The sequence below is a fragment of the Prionailurus viverrinus genome, chromosome B1 (assembly GCF_022837055.1).
Source record: "Prionailurus viverrinus isolate Anna chromosome B1, UM_Priviv_1.0, whole genome shotgun sequence".
Lineage (NCBI taxonomy): Eukaryota > Metazoa > Chordata > Mammalia > Carnivora > Felidae > Prionailurus > Prionailurus viverrinus.
The window spans coordinates 21,293,701-21,312,402 of record NC_062564.1 but is presented as its reverse complement, the minus strand read 5'-3'; the positions used below and the strand labels follow the sequence as shown (position 1 = coordinate 21,312,402).

Genomic DNA, 18,702 nt, shown 5'->3' with positions numbered 1-18,702 from the left:
CAACCTGTCCTGACGTGGTAAAAATCATTTTTATTTCCTACCCTGTTGTATGAGAGGGTCACTTAGCCACCTACAAATGCACTCGTTCTGTATATTTATTGACTGTCCATTGTGTGTAAAGCATTGTGTATATACAGTGGTGAGCAAGGGCAAAATAGTCTATGGGGGGCACAGAAAATCTGTAACCAAACATAAAAGTAATTACAAAATGTCAAGTGTTATATAGGAAACAAACAGGATGCTGAGGTATGAATCGAGGACTGGGATGATGGAAGGGAACCTACTTAGAGTGGCCAGGGAAGGGCTTATCAAAGCAACAAGTATATAACCTATGAAGTCCGTCATGGTAAGAGCCGTAACATCTCAGGCAGAGGAAACAGTATGTTCAAAAGCCCTACAGAGGTGGGATGCAGCTAAAAACAGTACTTAATGGGAAATCCACAGCTAGCTATAAATGATTCCATTAAAAAAGAAGAAATATCGCAAATCAGTTACTTTAAATCTTAAGGAAGTACAAAAAGAAGAGCAAAGGAAACCCAAAGCCAGCAAATGGTAGGAAATAATAAAGATTAGAAAGGAGACAACAGAAATCGAGAATTTAAAACATAGAAGTCCAGTGAAATCAATAATTGGGTCTTTGAAAATATGAACAAATTTTACAAGTTATTAGCGAGAAAGAGAAAATAGAGAAGACTTAATGAAAATCGGTAATGAACGTGGGGATATTACTACTGAATTTACGGAAATAAAAAGGGTTATAAGTGAATACCCTGAACACCAAAAAATTAGGTAGCCCAGATGAAATGGACAAATTTCTAGAAACATACAAACTACTAATTTGACTCAAGAAGAAATACAAAACCTGAGCAGACCTGTAACAAGTAAAGGGATTGAATCGGTAATCAAAAACCTCCCAACAAAGAAAAGCCCAGGACCATATGCCTTCACTGGTGAATTCTCCCAAACATTAAAATAAATAAATAAATAAATAAAAATAACATCAATTTTTCTCAAACTCTGCCAGAAATCAGAATACAGGATAGCACTTTGTAACTCATTCTATGAGGCCAGGATTATCCTAATACCAAAGCCAGACAAAGACATCCAAGAAAACTACAGCCCAGTATCCCTTATGAATATAGATACAAAAATCCTCAATAAAATAAACCAAATCCAGCAGCTTATTAAAAGGATTATGTATGGTGGCCAAGAAAGATTTATCCTAAGAATGCAAAGGTGTTTCAATATGCAAAAATCAATCAATGGTAATATACCACAATAATACAATGAAGGGAAAAAAAAACCACATGATCAACTCAGCTAATGCAGAGAAAGTATTTGGCAAAATCCAACACCCTTTCAAGGTAAAAACACTTAACAAATTAGAGGCAAACGAGAATTTCTTCAGCACAAGGGGCTTCCTCAAGCCGCAAATGATAAAGTGCATTAATGAGAAATCTGTAGCTGATATCATACTCCATGGTGAATATAAAAACCTTTCCCCTAAGACTAGAAACAAAACAAGATTGGCCACTTTCCCTAGTGGTGTTTAATCTAGCCAGAAAAATTAGTCAAGAAAAAGAAATAAAGCCATCCAGATAGGAAAGGAAGAAGTAAAACCATCTTTCTTCATGGATGACATGATCTTCTGTATTAAAAAAAAAAAAAACAAAACTTAAAGAATCCACAATAAAAACTATTAGAGCTAATAGCTGCATGACACAAAATCACTATGCAGAAAAATCAGTTGTATTTCTACACACGAGCAAAGAACCATCCAAAAAGAAATTAAAGAAACAATTCCATTTACAGAAGCATGAGAATAATAAAATAACTAGGAATAAGTGTAACCAAGGAGGTACAGCAGTGGTACACTGAAAACTACCAAGCTTGCCTGAAAGAAATTAAAGATGCAGATAGATGGTAAGATTTCCCGTGTTCATATATTGGAAGACTTAATATTTTTAAGTATGACCCAAAGTGATTTACAGAGTCAGTGTAATCCCTATTACAATTTCAATGGCCTTTCTTGCAGAAATGGCGAAGCTGATCCTCGAATCTATCCATCCACACATCTATCTAAAAAAGATCCAGAATTTATAAAGTTTTAACTTGCTTATTTGTGTTTTCTGATTTTCTTTTGCAATGCACATGTGCTGCTAATCATAATAGAAGGATTCTTTAAAAATGAAAATAAATGCAATCACATCCTCTAAAACAGAATAGGCAATCTATGTGGCAGAGCTTTTGATAGGTACGCGAGTTGTGCATTCACAGGGGGCTAGCCATTGATTTTTAGAGTTCCCTCATTTAGTCCAGTGGTTTCTAAATGTGGGGGTTGCTAGATGTGTTACTCATGTGATTGTTCTCCCATTTTTTGGCAGAGGCGTTTAGAAGTCCTGTATTTCGACACGGAACAGATAAGAATGGATTCAGCTTGGGTTTCAGTAAAAACATGCGGCAAGTTTTTGGTGATGAGAAGAAGTACTGGTTGCTACCCGTTTTCTCAAGGTAGTTTGTTGTGAAAACATTCGGGTTTTAAACCAATGAAAGCAACCCAACAGAAGAACTATAATTCTGCATGGGAATTCCTGTTTTTGTGAAAAGAATTATTTCGTGGTTCATCCTTATATCAGTGTGGAAGTCAGTTAACTCAGCCTCTCCCTTAACAAGCTATATTGAAGCCAGGGTCTGATAGACCCGTTTTGTCTGTAGCATAACTGTGTTCCGCTGGCAAACATCACATTGTAATGGTTTCACACTGTGGCCTTTTTTACTGCTCAGTTGTAAGTTTTCGTTCTGATTCTAGTCTAGGTGATGGCTGCTCCTTTCCAACTTGCCTTGTTAATCAGGATCCTGAACAACCATCTACTCCTGCAGGAATGAACTCAACATCGAAAACGTAATCCCATATTTTTTTTCTATTTTACTTTCAAATAATATATGTTCTCCTCCTGTGTCCTTGGCCATATATTTCTTGGGAAAAAAAAATTAAAAACCTAGGATACTTGACCACAATGGTTCCTGCTTGGAATGAGAGAGATAGGAAAGTATGACTGGGGAGGGGTACATAGGGAGCTTTAATTATACTTGTCAAACTCTGTTATTACTCTGGATAAACAGGTGTTAATTCTCCACATGCTGCTTGACTGAAGTATATTACAATTTTTAAAACGTAGTGCTTGAAAGAAGAGCATATAAGTTCAAATTAGCTCCCCTAGTGATCAGGTGAGCAGACAGGAAACGTGCCCTCGGACCCCCCAGGTCCTTTCTGTGGTACTTATAACATTATAAAGAGATAAGAAGCACTTCCTTGGATTAGGTTTTTGGAGATCAAATAGAATCCCAGACACCTGCTTGCTAGTGCACCACATTTCCTAATGCTTATTAAAGACCAGTAAACATTATCTGGGCCATTTCAGTGGAAGGGAAAGGCAAGGGGCCCTAGAAATTGAGTGTTTGGAGACTTTTGCCCTTGCTTTGTCAAGAATTTGAGGAAGACCTTACAATTTGATTCTAACTTTGCAATTAACTGGCAAAAGGCAAAACTACTTAAACCTTTTAAATGCTATGTATGAATTTTTAAGTTTAAAACACTAACTTTCACATCTTTAAGACAGATTTATTTGAATATGGCCATACCTCTAATTTTTAAGGGGAAGCCAATAGCAAGAGCATAACTGTAATATTCTTAAATTTTAGAGAGTTTCTTCTTTGCTGGAATGCCACGTACATAACACCTGTACCTCCGCTCCTGCTGTCTCTATTTCTTATTGATCACAGCACGTCCTCTGGTGGAGCCTGTCATGACCCCACAATTCTTCTTGAGGCAGTGACCCTGGTAGCCGTTCCAAAGCCATTTTAAATTGTCACGAGATGAAACCTGTTTGCCACCCCATCCCCAGCGTGACCTTGGACACAGTAGACTGAACAAGTTAATGAGGAGGCCATTCTGATGTGTTTCCCAGGGACATTCAAAGGCACCGGAGTCTTAGTGGGATGTCCCCTTTGAGTTTGGGCTTGAAAATTTAACAGAGTTATATCTTAATGATTTTCCTTGTATCTTCATGCAGAAAAATATCACTTTAATAGATTATTTAGAATGTTTTCAAGCTTTTATAAAGTTTAGTAGTTTTCAGTAACGTTTTTTACCCTTTAAGTGGTTTTTGTAGTTCAAGAAGATTTGGTTTTCAGAGATGGTATCTCTCCTTCTACTAAGTGTACCAAAGGCCCTCGGAGAAATCCTAATTCTGGCACTTTTGCCCTGCTAGGTGATCTTGAAGGGGTCAAGTAACCACTATCGACTTCCTTTTCCTTTAAATTTTGGGATTGGATTTTGACAGCTAAGTTGTCTTTTACGTAATTCTATAATTCCTCCTTGATGAGCCCATATAAAATTGTTATGGCAAGTGGCTGCCTCTCCTCTCTACTGCAGAGTTTTATGTCTGACTGTCTACTGAACATTTCCACTTAAATGTCTAAAAGTCATCTCCCACTGAACAGGTGCAAAGCGGATATCTTGATTTCCAACCATCAACACCCTTCGGCTTAAATCTGATTCTCCTCCATCCTTCAGGATGTCAGTATACGTGACCCCCTTCTCCCAGGTGCTCAGGCCAGAAACCATGCACCATTCTAGACTCCTCTTTCGTTACCTTGTATTTACTCCATTTGCACATCCTGTCAGATGCCCCTTCAAAATATGCCAATAATCCGAGTACTTTTTGTCACCCTCAGACTGCTTTCCGGTTCAAGGCATCATTTCTCACATGGATTACTTCCACATCTTCCTTGCTGGTCTTTCTGGTTCCATTTTTGCCCTACTTCAGTCTACTCTCCATTAAGAATCAGATTGTGTCACTCCTGTGCTCAAAACCCTCCCTTGGCTTCCCATCTTAATCAGCATAAATCAAATTAGTGTCCTTACCTTGTCCTGTCTAATCTGGCCCCAGTAGCTCTCTAATGTCATCCCTTACCACCTTCTCATCCCTCACAGTCCTCAGACACACAGATCTTGCTGGTCCCCAAATGTACCTGGCATGTCCCTTATTTATTGTCTTTGTACTTGCCAATTCCTCTTCCTACCCATTGTTTTTTCCAGCTATCTGAATGCTCTTCGACATTTTCTTTTTTTTTTCAATCATTATTTTATTTTATTTTTTTATGCTTATTTTTTTTTTGCTTTAATAGAATTTATTTGTGAGGTTTTAGATTTAATTTTTTTTATATGAAATTTATTGACAAATTGGTTTCCATACAACACCCAGTGCTCATCCCAAAAGGTGCCCTCCTCAATACCCATCACCCACCCTCTCCTCCCTCCCACCCCCCATCAACCCTCAGTTTGTTCTCAGTTTTTAAGAGTCTCTTATGCTTTGGCTCTCTCCCACTCTAACCTCTTTTTTTTTCCTTCCCCTCCCCCATGGGTTCTTGTTAAGTTTCTCAGGATCCACATAAGAGTGAAAACATATGGTATCTGTCTTTCTCTGTATGGCTTATTTCCCTTAGCATCACACTCTCCAGTTCCATCCACGTTGCTTCAAAAGGCCATATTTCATTTTTTCTCATTGCCACATAGAATTCCATTGTGTATATAAACCACAATTTCTTTATCCATTCATCAGTTGATGGATATTTAGGCTCTTTCCATAATTTGGCTATTGTTGAGAGTGCTGCTATGAACATTGGGGTACAAGTGGCCCTATGCATCAGTACTCCTGTATCCCTTGGGTAAATTCCTAGCAGTGCTATTGCTGGGTCATAGGGTAGTTCTATTTTTAATTTTCTGAGGAACCTCCACACTGCTTTCCAGAGCGGCTGCACCAATTTGCATTCCCACCAACAGTGCAAGAGGGTTCCCGTTTCTCCACATCCTCTCCAGCATCTATAGTCTCCTGATTTGTTCATTTTGGCCACTCTGACTGGTGTGAGGTGATACCTGAGTGTGGTTTTGATTTGTATTTCCCTGATGAGGAGCGACGCTGAACATCTTTTCATGTGCCTGTTGGCCATCCGGATGTCTTCTTTAGAGAAGTGTCTATTCATGTTTTCTGCCCATTTCTTCACTGGGTTATTTGTTTTTCGGGTGTGGAGTTTGGTGAGCTCTTTATAGATTTTGGATACTGGCCCTTTGTCCGATATGTCATTTGCGAATATCTTTTCCCATTCCGCTGGTTGCCTTTGAGTTTTGTTGGTTGTTTCCTTTGCTGTGCAGAAGCTTTTTATCTTCATAAGGTCCCAGTAATTCACTTTTGCTTTTAATTCCCTTGCCTTTGGGGATGTGTCGAGTAAGAGATTGCTACGGCTGAGGTCAGAGAGGTCTTTTCCTGCTTTCTCCTCTAAGGGTTTGATGGTTTCCTGTCTCACATTCAGGTCCTTTATCCATTTTGAGTTTATTTTTGTGAATGGTGTGAGAAAGTGGTCTAGTTTCAACCTTCTGCATGTGGCTGTCCAGTTCTCCCAGCACCATTTGTTAAAGAGACTGTCTTTTTTCCATTGGATGTTCTTTCCTGCTTTGTCAAAGATGAGTTGGCCATACATTTGTGGGTCTAGTTCTGGAGTTTCTATTCTATTCCATTGGTTTATGTGTCTGTTTTTGTGCCATCTTTGACCTTTTCTTAATTCACTTCCAGCTCAGGTGCAACTTCACAATACAGGCTATCTTTGAAAACCCTTTGTAAGATAGGGACCTGCTCCCTCGCTTCCCCTTACTCTCTCTTTTTCTGTTGTCAGCTCTTCCTGCCACCTGACTTATTACATATTTGCTTATTTATTATTATTCTTCCTCAGTTACAGTGAAATTTCTGTGTGATCAAAGACTTTATTCCTTGGTGTAATAGGTACTCAATGAATACAGTTGAATGAATGGATCCTTCCTTGCCATTTGTTAGTCTTGTTGGCAGTAATGAATCTGCAATGATTCCCTAAGCCAGGACCTGGTTACTATGCTAAACCAGGTGTATGGTCCCTTTCCTGAAGAATAATAAAAATTAGAATACAAGAGTTATTTGGGGTTTTTTCATATAAATAGGAGACATGCTCTTTATTTTTAAAGATTTATCTCCAAAATTTTAATAAAGGGATGTTCAAGCTGCACAAAATTAAAATATTCTCCAATTTTAGATATGAGGTAATTATTAAGGAGCAAAAGCATATCCTTTAAAAAATATAGTATAGTCAACTCATATGTGAAATTATTCTTGGAAGAAATTGAACTTTTTTTTCTGAACATGATTATAATTACTATTTCAGGGTGTTCTAAAACTACACTTATATAGTTTCTATGCCAATATTTTTTTCTGAGTGAAATGTTATTTTTTTCATTTTTATTTTTTCATGCCACCCAATAGATTGATATGTAGCATGTGTACTTAAATTTTAAAACTTAAATTCTTCTTTGAAGACTCTTCATTCTCCAAATTAAACAACGTTTGTAAAACCTGATGTTGTCAGATGTTTTCAACATTTTTGCAAGATAGCACTTAAATTTGTTGTTTCAGTTTAAGAGAGGAAGATAGAGAATTCTTTGTTTAAGACTAGTTAGGCCACTTTAGAAACACTAGGCCAATTTTTCTCAAATTTTTATTTCTGCTGTCACCTTCATATCTATGTTTTCCATATCCACATACCACATAAAACTAATATTTTTATTTAACATATTTATTTAAATTGGCACTGAAGCTTATTTTTAAATCAAACAGTACCTCACTGTCATAAATGAAAACTGCGATAAATTGCCATAAATAGAATACAACTTTAAAAAATAAAATTGATAATTAAACACTATTAAATTCTAACTAGAATTCCTCACCTGCTAAAGTCAGAGGCGGAGGCCTTTTCTGTCAAAGATGGAGACGCCAAAGTCAAGGATTGTCCTCTTGTTATATTCAGAAGAATGACGAGACAATGGAAGGGAGAACAGTTTTCTCATTGCGAGTCAGTGCCATTTAATGCCTTATTCCCTGTTCCCCAAATTCCCTTGGGAAGTTGTTTGAATTCTGTACTTTGAGAAACACTCAACATAACACGATCAAGAATTAACATGATGATTATGATGATGATTAATTATTCTTATTCAGCCCTGAAAACCATCAGTTCCCTGCAAAGCCCTTGAGAGAGTCCCAGAGTCACCTTCTCACGGATTCCCAGTCTTGGACTGAGAACAGCGCAAACCCAGGAAAAGGCAAAGCTGGTAAGGGTGTCCTGATTTGACTGTTTTATTTAATTAAGGTGCTTATTCACCTTTAACAAAAGGTGAAGGTAGTGAAAACAATCCCATATAACCTACAAAATTTTGGAGTTGGATTCCCATTGTAAATTTAGAATTAATTTTCAGGAACTTTTTTTTGTAAAGGCCTTTGGTTAATGTCTAATGTTAGCTGAAGAAGATCATTTTGTGAAAGATCTACATTGCTTTTATCCCAGTGTAAGAACCAAATATTAACTATTGCCTATTAAAGAAAATGATGTAAGTATACTCAAAATGTAAATGTTTAATGGAAAAAGTAATCGACTCAGGCAACAGATTGAAAAACATCCAGTGAAAAAGATCTTAATGTGATTCTTTTACTCTTAAGATTTCTATCCAGTTTCAGAATGTCAGAGTAAAGTGATTGTGTGATTGCCGTAACTTCAGCTGTTATTTCTTCAAATCCCACTCACATTTCTATTGTATTGCTGTTGATTTTAATCTGTGACTGCATCAGTTAGTATAGTTTATCAGCAAAGGGTTTGAAGTTAGACCTGATTTCAGGTCTCAATTTTGACACCTAATTGGTGTGTGAGATTTGTAGTTACCTAATCTCTTTTGGACTTAGCTTTCTTTTCTTAAAATGCTACTTATTTCTCAGGGTTGGTGAGGATTAATCAAAGCATGTGATCATGCATGCCAGCATATATGGATGTGTGTGGTGTCCCTTATAATTGAGTATAAAATCATACATGCATGATGAAAGCACCATTAGCCAGAAAATCTTCTCCTTCATTTCTAGTCCTTTCTTCAAACTCTCTCCTAGTGCTGCCAGACTTTGGCTCACTTCACTTTATTTTATTTTTTTTACTTTTTTTTTAACGTTTATTTATTTTCGAGAGACAGAGACAGAGACAGAGCACAAGTGGGGGAGGGGCGGAGAGAGAGGGAGACCTAGAATCCAAAGCAGGCTCCAGGCTCTGAGCTGTCAGAACACAGCCCGACGTGGGGCTCGAACCCACAAACCATGAGATCATGCGTGACCTGAGCTGAAGTCGGATGCTTAACCAACTGAGCCATCCAGGCACCCTGGCTCACTTCACTTTAAAGTGTTTGTTGTTTTATTTGAAATCTCTTTGGGATTTAGTGATCGTAAAACATGACAGTTCTAACTAAAAATTCTAAGGTCATTATTTAATATACAATCAGTCATATTCTGCTAAAATATAGGCTTTCTTTAAAGAGTTTTGTGCTTAAGGAATAAGGATCCCCATCCTTTGAGTATTCCTGGTTTTGTCTTTCTTCCACCTTCAAACCGGCCATTCCATTTTCCAGTCTGTGGGAAGGGCTAGATATTGCCTAAACAAAAATTGATGACACCTGTTAGCCCTGTGAATCCCTCAGTTTTCTTGGAGGCAAAGAAGTGATGTATAGTCGGGGGTCAATTTTTGGGGGGTGGAAAGACAAAGAGCCCCCTTTCTTTCAGAAGGAATTCATGTTTCCTCGTACAGTTCTGCATTAACATAGAAGGATTTCTTCCTTTTTATATGCTGTTACTTATTTGGCATGTTAGATTAATTTTCTGTTACTTGGATGGATGAATATTTAAAGTCTAAAGGATGATGTAAAAAAAGGAAAAGAAATGTGAGAAGGATGAGGTGAGGGAGGGCTCCAAGATGAGTTTCAGCAGGATGTAGTAGGTAAATGTAGAATTAGGAAGAGTACTTTAAGATGACGTGAGAAGTGCCCAATCCAATGTTATCTTTGATGTTTTTGTTCCTGCCCACCCCCACCCCCACCCCCCCGCCCACTTCCTCAGGTGTATATCTCTTTTTAAAGTGCTATTTTTGTGGGGCCTCTGAGTGGCTCAGTCAGTTAAACATCTGACTTTGGCTCAGGTCATGATCTCCCGGTCTGTAAGTTTGAGCCCCACATCAGCTCTGTGCTGACAGCTCGGACCCTGGAGCCTGCTTCCGATTCTGTGTCTCCCTCTCTCTCTGTCCCTCCCCCGTTCATGCTCTGTCTCTGTCTCAAAAATAAATAAACATTAAAGTGCTATTTTTGTGACACTCTGGGTGGTCAACACTGTATCGTGTGTGTGTGTGTGTGTGTGTGTGTGTGTGTGTGTGTGTGTTTCTGTATGATCATCTTACAAACCTGTACTGCATGCAAGGCACCTTTGGAAGCATATGGAGGGAATCAGGGATGAAAAAACTAGTCTCTATTTATTCAAAAGCAACCCCCCCCCCAAAACAAAATGCTAATTTATGTTCTTTCTTGAAGGTATGAGCAATCCTGCATTAACCATGGAGAATGAGACTTAACTCTTCAAACAAAATAAATTCATACTTTATGAAAGTAAGATACGTTTTTTTCTTAATTGTTATGCTTTGTATTTTTAACAATTTTCCAGTTCTCTTAGGGCAAATAGTTCCCATAAATGTTATTATTTATTTTTGAGTGATTGAAATTTGAAGATGTTTTAATTAACCCTTAGGATCCCATCGTGTATCATGTTGGAGACCTGTGCAGGTGGACCTAGCTTTGGTATTAGCCTGTATGTAGGGTAACTTGACAAATAATTGGAGTAAGTTGATGAATGAAATTCATTTTTATAGCAATGCACTAAATGGCAAGGATTACTCCTAAAATATTGAACTTTACTTGGCACTTATCTTGTCAGATGATAGGATCCTGGAGTTTTTTATTTTCTTCTATCCTTCCAGATTACAGCAGTTATATCCTTGACCATCTGTCAGTAGAATCCCACTGGGTCTTAGTACAAGACAATTATATCTTGTTAGTGCAAACCTCTAGCATCCTAATTTTGGGTTACAGTAGCACGCCATGGCATGTGTTACCCTTAAAGTAATAAGTGTTCCAAATCATTTTCTTTAAACCATAATTTTTTTTAAACCTGTTGTTCGAAATCAGTCTCTTTAAAAGGTAATTTCTTTATAAGCCAGCCTCCAATTAATACAATAAAGAGCAGCTTTGGAACAAAGCTATAATCATCTAAACAAAATAAAAAATTGTATGTGCTGTTATAATAAACACAGTATAGAGTTGAACAGTAAAGTTATCAAGACAAATCTCTATTTATAAAACTGCAATCTAGAATCCTGAAGTCTAAAAACAATCAAGAGAATGGAATCTAAAACACAAAATCATTTGTGTCAAAGTATTTCATGGATATCTGGGTTGTTTTCTTTGGTTTTTGACCCATTTTAATCCTCTAAATCTGTTTTCTTTCTTTCTTTTTTTTTAAATCTGTTTCTTTCTTTCTTTGGTTTTGGTTTTGATAAGTAGCTATGTACTAACAGCAAAAAACTGATCTGGGAATTTGCCAGTTGACTCATGTTTTGGTTTTGGATGACTGTGGATGATCTTATAGTAGATCAGATTCATCATAACTATGGTTAGGATAGTGAAAATTTCATCTTAACTTGGCTAAATGGCAGAAAGACAATATTAAATTTCTAGAAGTAATTCTTTTTGAATTTTTTTTAATGTTTATTTTTGAGAGAGATAGAGACAGAGCGTGAATGGGGAACGGGCACAGAAAGAGGGAGACACATCATCCAAAGCAGGCTCCAGGCTTTGAGCTGTCAGCATAGAGCCCGACACAGGGCTTAAACTCATGAGCTGTGAGATCATGATCTGAGCCAAAGTCAGACGCTTAACCAACTGAGCCACCCAGGTGCCTCTCTAGAGGGAATTCTTAAAATGTAACTGAATACACAAGAATTGAATTACTAAGTAATACTACAAATAAAATATTATACTAGTTCTGTAAAGCATATAAAGTTTCACAGGATGTTTTTTCAGTATTTTGAACCATTAGTTCTAATTACCATTTTTTTGTGAGGTCATATGTGTTAAATGTTCTATATATTGACATAACCAGGGACATTTAAATGTGTCTTTAGAAATTGAATTTTCCCAAAGTAGCTAATATTCCAAATTGTTTTTAAAATATTTAAAAATAGTTTTTCCTGCTTTACATCTCAGACTTGCAATTTGTTCAGCACACATGATATTGATAGGCTTAATTTAATTATATTCTGAATGATATTTTCATCTCTTCTCTTTTTGAAGTACATTAATAAATTATTTGTGGGCTTTTTATAAAATATTTATTAGTTCATACTTTGCAGATCGTTATGTCCCTAGGCCCATAGTAGCACTGATGTGTAAGTAAAATTTAGCCTTTTCAACCTTCCCTCTTATACAAAGAAAAAATGCTGTGCTTCAGGTGCAGTGAAGCATCTGACTCTTGATCTCAGCTCAGGTTATGATCTCACATGTCGTGGTTTCGAGCCCTGCACTGGGCACCCTGCTGACAGGGTGGGGCCTGCTTGAGATCCTTTCTCTCTCCCTCTCTCTCTCTGCCCCTCCCCCACTCGCTTGCTCGCTCTCTACCTCAAATATAAATAAACTTAAAAAAAAAAATGCTGTGCTTCTATACACATGAAGTTTCAAAATGATTTTCCTACATCCCCATCCAGCTTAGCTGGCACTTCTAAACTCCTCCTGGCTTCAGACAAATGCAGAACTAGCAGTCCTGCCGCTGGCATTGGGGCCCCAAACCTTACCCTGGACCTACTGAATCAGAATCTGCATTTTCTGCATTTTAACAAGATCCTCTGGCCTTGTATATGCATATTATAGCTTGAGAAGGACAGATGTAGAGGTCTGAATTCAAGAACACATCTGAGCTTTCCAGCACAGAAAACATGGAATTCTGAGCAGGGAATGTTACTCAACAAACATTGAATGAATTGTTTTTGTTTTTGCTTTTTTTTATAGTTAACACAATAATTTCATGATTTCTGTTTCATTTCAAGGTATCAGTGCTGCAGGTGGATGGCAGAGGCTTCCCACAGGAAGGCACCACGGGCCCGTGGTTCCCATTTCTTCTTGGCTGGATATGCAGAATATGAATTGGTTAGTTCTCTCCAAGCCGTTGCTTAAAATATAACACATTTTTTTAAAAAACCAGTATAGAGATTGTTTCAACTAACACAAATTCCTGTTAAATATTAAAAGTAATTATGGTTTATGAATCAAGGACAAAAATATCTTCTATCATAAAAACTTGGAATAAATTCATGGGCTTATTTTCACCCAAATATTTGGGTTGTACAATGTATACACATAAAAAGCCCATTAACCATCTGATTTTTCTGATTCAGAAAATTGAGACTATTAAGATACTGAAGTTTAAAAGATTTCAAATTACAGTATAATGAGAGCTTTATTCATAAAACCTGTTAGTTACCTGTGAGGTGGAGGGAGCCTGTCAGACTTGTTTCTTCCCTCTGCTGTAAATCTGGCCCCAGACTGAGTGAACTCTAATGACTATGAATTCATTGCAAATTTTAATTGGCCCACACTTGAAAACTGCCATCATTTTTTGCCAGACTTTAATTCTAGCCTTTGTTCCCTGCTGGAAAAGAAGTGTGATCATTGATTGAAGACTGAGCTCACTGATAAGCAACTAGCTGGCAAATTTTTTGTCACAACTAACACATTTCTATTACATCCAAGATATATTTTTCATCTCTCCCAATCTTCTTAAACCGGGGGAAAATCTATATAAAAACAATTATGGTTGGTTTATTATGTTCTTTTGCCAGTATGGCTTTTTTGAAAATCTGTTTTTTAGGTTATTTGTTCTACTGAACAGAGCAAACGTATTGAATTTGTTAAGCATCGCCAATGGGCCAATAGATTAATCCTCCATTGGTATCTATATTTTTTCCGTGTCCCCTCTCATCAAAAGTATGACACTTAACTTTATAGTTCTTCAAATACTTAAGACTAAATTATGCAAATCATTAAAACAAATCGTATACTTTCAGAAATTTAGTTCAACCTGAACTAAATGGCGTGCTGTTTGGAAATTGAGTTTAAGGTAAACTAATGTGGTGTGTTTGTTAATGCCAAAACGTTCGGCTTCGGTAAATATACTAGGAAGCTCTTGTGCCTTGTACGCACTATTTGAAAAAGTTTTATTCTTTTTTTGAGTGGAGTGTAAGTTTTGTAAATGTTAGAGATTAGAATAAGCTTAAACAGTTTTTGGTACTGATTTTGAGAATTTAAAGCAGATTATCTTTTAAAACGTGCACAGTTAAGGAACCAGTATTTAATCAAAGAGACAATGGTATTACACTTTTCAAAATCTGAGTTAGACAAAAATGCAACACTGAAGAGACCAGGAGACTGGAGGATAATGGAGTAGAAAGATCCTTGCAATTACTTGTTCTTTCTAAAAATATAAAGCTTACATTTTAATGAGTTTGTGAAAGAACCAATGTCAGCCAAGTCCATTTAAAGATCATTTGAGTGCAATTCTTTGAACAACAGGGATACTCTTTCCGATTTTTTTTTTTTTAAACCTGAAGACTTTGATCTGACAATCCGTTTCAGGAAATCTCAGAAGATATGACGCATTTTTACTTGTTACTTTTAAAGCATTTTTTGGTCATCATTTTTTATTACCTGAAGTGCCAGGTTGGAACCTATAGCTACTGCTACGAGTCTTAAGGGCAACAGCATCACGTGATGTATTATGAAATATATGCAGCCAGGTTTTTTCAAAGCACAGTACTATAGCCATTTTTGTGGACAGGATTTTGTGAGGTGTTCCTTCTTGTCAAAATAGAAGCTAAGAAAAAAAGTGGGGTTTTTATTCTTTCCCTTGCGAGAGTACTGTTAAATTTTCCCCCTTTAGGTCTTTTGTGTAATTATTGATATACGTGGTGAGTTGATACACAGTAGAATCATTCGAAAAAAATTTTTACGAATAAATTTTTTTCCATTAAGTTGCATTGGTTCCCTTTTTGTTTTCATACAGTGAATAATCTTTCAAGGGTTTTGTTTTTAATCTAGGTGGTTAGAATTTTTAGAGATGATGGCATATCTCGTTAGATATGCAGTATAAAGTTTACCTGAGTGAATAAAGCATCAGATAGACCTGCATTTTTGTACATATTTATAAAATGTACCTTAAAAACATTTTAAACATTTTGCTTTAAAAATTTTAATTGCTCAACTGAAACTTGAAGACACTTATACTTCCACTGTCCCGATAGTCCACTTAACTGATAATTTTGATTTTTTCCTGTTTTTAGAAATTCTACCATAGAGAGAAAATTTTTAAGAATTTTTTTAAATATTGTGCAAATACTTCATATACTTTAGTTAACTATTTGCCATTGTGCAGTGAAGAGGGTTTGTTTTTTAAAGACAAAACTTTGTTGCATCTAAATACAATGATGAGCCATTCAAGGCAGTGCTTACCCATGAATTCCCTCCTGTTCTACCATAATAAAGTCTGGTTGATCACCATTATTAGCAGTCTATATGAAATTGCCTTTGCATTGACAATCGAAATTGCTTTCAAGATACACTTTTCCTAATGGTCTACCAGAGCTATTACAGACAAAATTGGTCTACAACCTGGCCATAACAAAGCTCTTTTTTTGAGGAGAGTTGGATGACAGGATGAGATCATGATCTCTTAGTAAAACGATTCTGAGGACAATTAGAAACAGACTGTAAAACTTGAGTACAGTGCGTTCAACAGTTAAGTACGGGAAACACGACATATGTTTGACAAAAACTACCCTCTCTAGAGAAATCACAGGATTTATAAAACATGTTCTTAAAAAATGAAGGTAGTCATCGTGTGATTCATGCTTCAAGGAAACAACCTGTGAAAAAATTGTTACTCCCTTCTATTATAAACCAGCAGATTTCCCCTCTTTTGAAATACATCTGTCCCCCGGTGTGATGTTCAGTGTATTTCCATCCTCAAAAAAAAGAGGATGTACATACAAGGATGTCTTACCATAATACACTCCAGGTCACTAAGAGCTCATCCTTTAATTGTTCTTACACCAACAAAAAATTCAAATGTGACCATTTGGGCAAAAGACAACTGCAGATCGTTTGCAGCTTTTTCTCACGGCAGGAACGTGACCTCGAAAACAAAACCGGGGACCATGCCCAGAGAGATCTTTGATGTTCTTGTTTGCAACCAGTATTTCGTATTTGTCAGCTTACAGGTGGGGGGAAAATGTCTGTTAAGATGATTCATCTTTTGAGTGGACTTATTTCTGAGTACCAGGGAAACCAAAGGGGGCCTCTTGATAAGTGATTTTAAGCTCTGGCTTGTGCTGTGTGAAGGAGCTCCTCGGTACTCGGAAAGGACGGGACTATTTTATGATTTATTAAAAACTATCATTTATGTTGCATCTTCCAGGGAAGGTTTTCCAGTGTAAGGAGCTCTCCTGACCTGAATTTGTTAATACTTAATAGTTCTTGTTTGACAGATAAAGGTGCTTCATTAAAATGAGAAAAAAAATAATGCTACAAAGAATTCTGTTGATGCTGAATTAAAACTGTTGTCACAGAAAGTTTCAGTTCTTCTGTTTTTTATTCAACTATGAAAGCGAGGCTATTGTCACAGGTAGAGTTCCTGTCTTTTTCTGTCAGTAAGGAGAGCCCCCTAAGGTCTGGTATTAAAAGCATCTTAAAATGACTTAACCATTTATTGTGAAAGGCGATTATTAGTAAAAATCAACTTTAATTACACACTCATCTTAGTGTAACATGCATATGTGTTTTTTAATTTTTTTTTTCAACGTTTATTTATTTTTGGGACAGAGAGAGACAGAGCATGAGCAGGGGAGGGGCAGAGAGAGAGGGAGACACAGAATCAGAAACAGGCTCCAGGCTCTGAGCCATCAGCCCAGAGCCTGACGCAGGGCTCGAACTCACGGACCGGGAGATCGTGACCTGGCTGAAGTCGGACGCTTAACCGACTGCGCCACCCAGGCGCCCCTATGTGTTTTAAAATTCTTTAAAAAATTTACTGAGGCAAGGAGAGGATATGGATGAGCCCTAGAATGGCTATATTCACCTGGAGGAGAGTCTCTCTACATACGTATAGCTCAACTATGATTTTTAGTTTACTCTCTTTGCACAGGGTCTTTGCGCTGGTCTGAGACACCAGCTAACAGTGTTTATTCTTGTTTAGAAGAAAAGGAAACAAAGGCACATGACAGAAGTGAAATGGGTGCCTGTCAAACCACAATGCTTTACGTTTTCTCACAGGGTCTCAAGTTTGACCAACTAAACCTTTTCCTGTTTCCTGCAGATTTTTACGTATTTCACAGTTACTGTCACATCTTAAATTTCAGGTTGCACCAACTTAGTGGTTTCCCAACTTCCTTGAAAACAGTCTCACCTGTATTTCCACACAGGTTACTAAAAGAAACAAATTTTTTGGTCACATCAAACTTAGCATTGATTTCTCAAATGAAGAATAATAGCCGGTAAAGTACTAGAACATCTGACCTAAGAGCCAAAGAAAAATATCAGAATCATTTGTCATTTTATAAGTAACTGTTGATGTTGTGCCCGGTGTCCTCACTCTTCATCCAGCTGTTTTTCCCAAAAGGCTAAGTCTGTGAATTTTCTCTAGACACATTTCTTTGCGCTACTGCCTTCAAAAAATAATAGCTTTGTTTGACTAACAACCGGGCCAGTCATAAACATACTTTGGGTATAGCCTCATTTTCATTTCTTATTTTGTGAAGAAATTATGATGTGATGAACTATTCCATTTTACAATTTCTAATTCTGTTGCTTCCCCAGTAGTTGGGTATGTTGTGATGAGTACTTGGTGTGGTTTTGTCAACATATATTGTATTTTTCAGCACAGTTACGGTGTCGTTGCATAATAAACAGTATTTTCCCATATAATGAGGTAAAATAATCCACACTCCAGTGTGCCTTCTAGGCACATCATTCAAAGTGCAATTTTCTTGTTGTGACATGATGGATATGAACGGGTAAGAGAGGAAATAATAAACTGTTGTTGTACAGATATACAAGGCACGTCGGATCTCCATCAGCTTACCAAGAAGGAATGTGAAATGATGAGAATGCCATAAGCGGTTTCTGTAGCAGCTACTCAACCTTCCCACTGTAGTGCACAAGTAGCCATAGACAGTGCAGAAGTGAGGAGTCTGGCTGCATTCTGATAAAACTATTTATGGACATTAAAAGTTGAACTTCATGTAATTTTCACAGGTCAGTAAGTATTAATCTTTTGATTTTTTTCCAACCATTTTAAAACTGTAAAAACCACTCTCGTCTCACTGGCCATAGAAACACAGGCAGCAGGCTGGTTTGGGCCTGTAGGCCAGTTTGCTGACCTGCCCCAACAGAATTTAACACAATGGGGAATCTAGAATTAACAGCTCAGGAACATTACAAAACTATCAGCCAAATATCTTATATACAAGAGCTAGATTTAGTAAAGATCATAATGTTCCTCTTACAGAAGTTATAAAATATCATTGCCTCTTAAGAGACAATAAACAAAATTGACACAGACTCTGAAATTCAGCAACTATGTGGCTATTCAAAAGGGAATCTTTGTAATTCCTATTTTTTTTTTAAAGAGGTGAAGATCAAAATAAGAGGAAACCAATCAGATT

At 37.0% G+C, this 18,702-nt stretch overlaps 1 protein-coding gene across 1 annotated transcript in view; it reads left to right on the top strand.

Moving 5' to 3' along the window:
- ZDHHC2 (zinc finger DHHC-type palmitoyltransferase 2) overlaps positions 1–15,544 on the top strand; it is a 70,339-nt gene extending 54,795 nt beyond the window's left edge. The window contains exons 9-13 of the mRNA XM_047854832.1: positions 2,385–2,511; positions 2,810–2,902; positions 8,079–8,191; positions 10,472–10,546; positions 13,036–15,544. Of these exons, the coding sequence (XP_047710788.1) occupies positions 2,385–2,511; positions 2,810–2,902; positions 8,079–8,191; positions 10,472–10,512 (374 nt within the window). The 3' untranslated portion in view covers positions 10,513–10,546; positions 13,036–15,544. The remainder of the gene's footprint in view (positions 1–2,384; positions 2,512–2,809; positions 2,903–8,078; positions 8,192–10,471; positions 10,547–13,035) is intronic.
- The last annotated feature ends 3,158 nt before the right edge of the window (positions 15,545–18,702 follow it).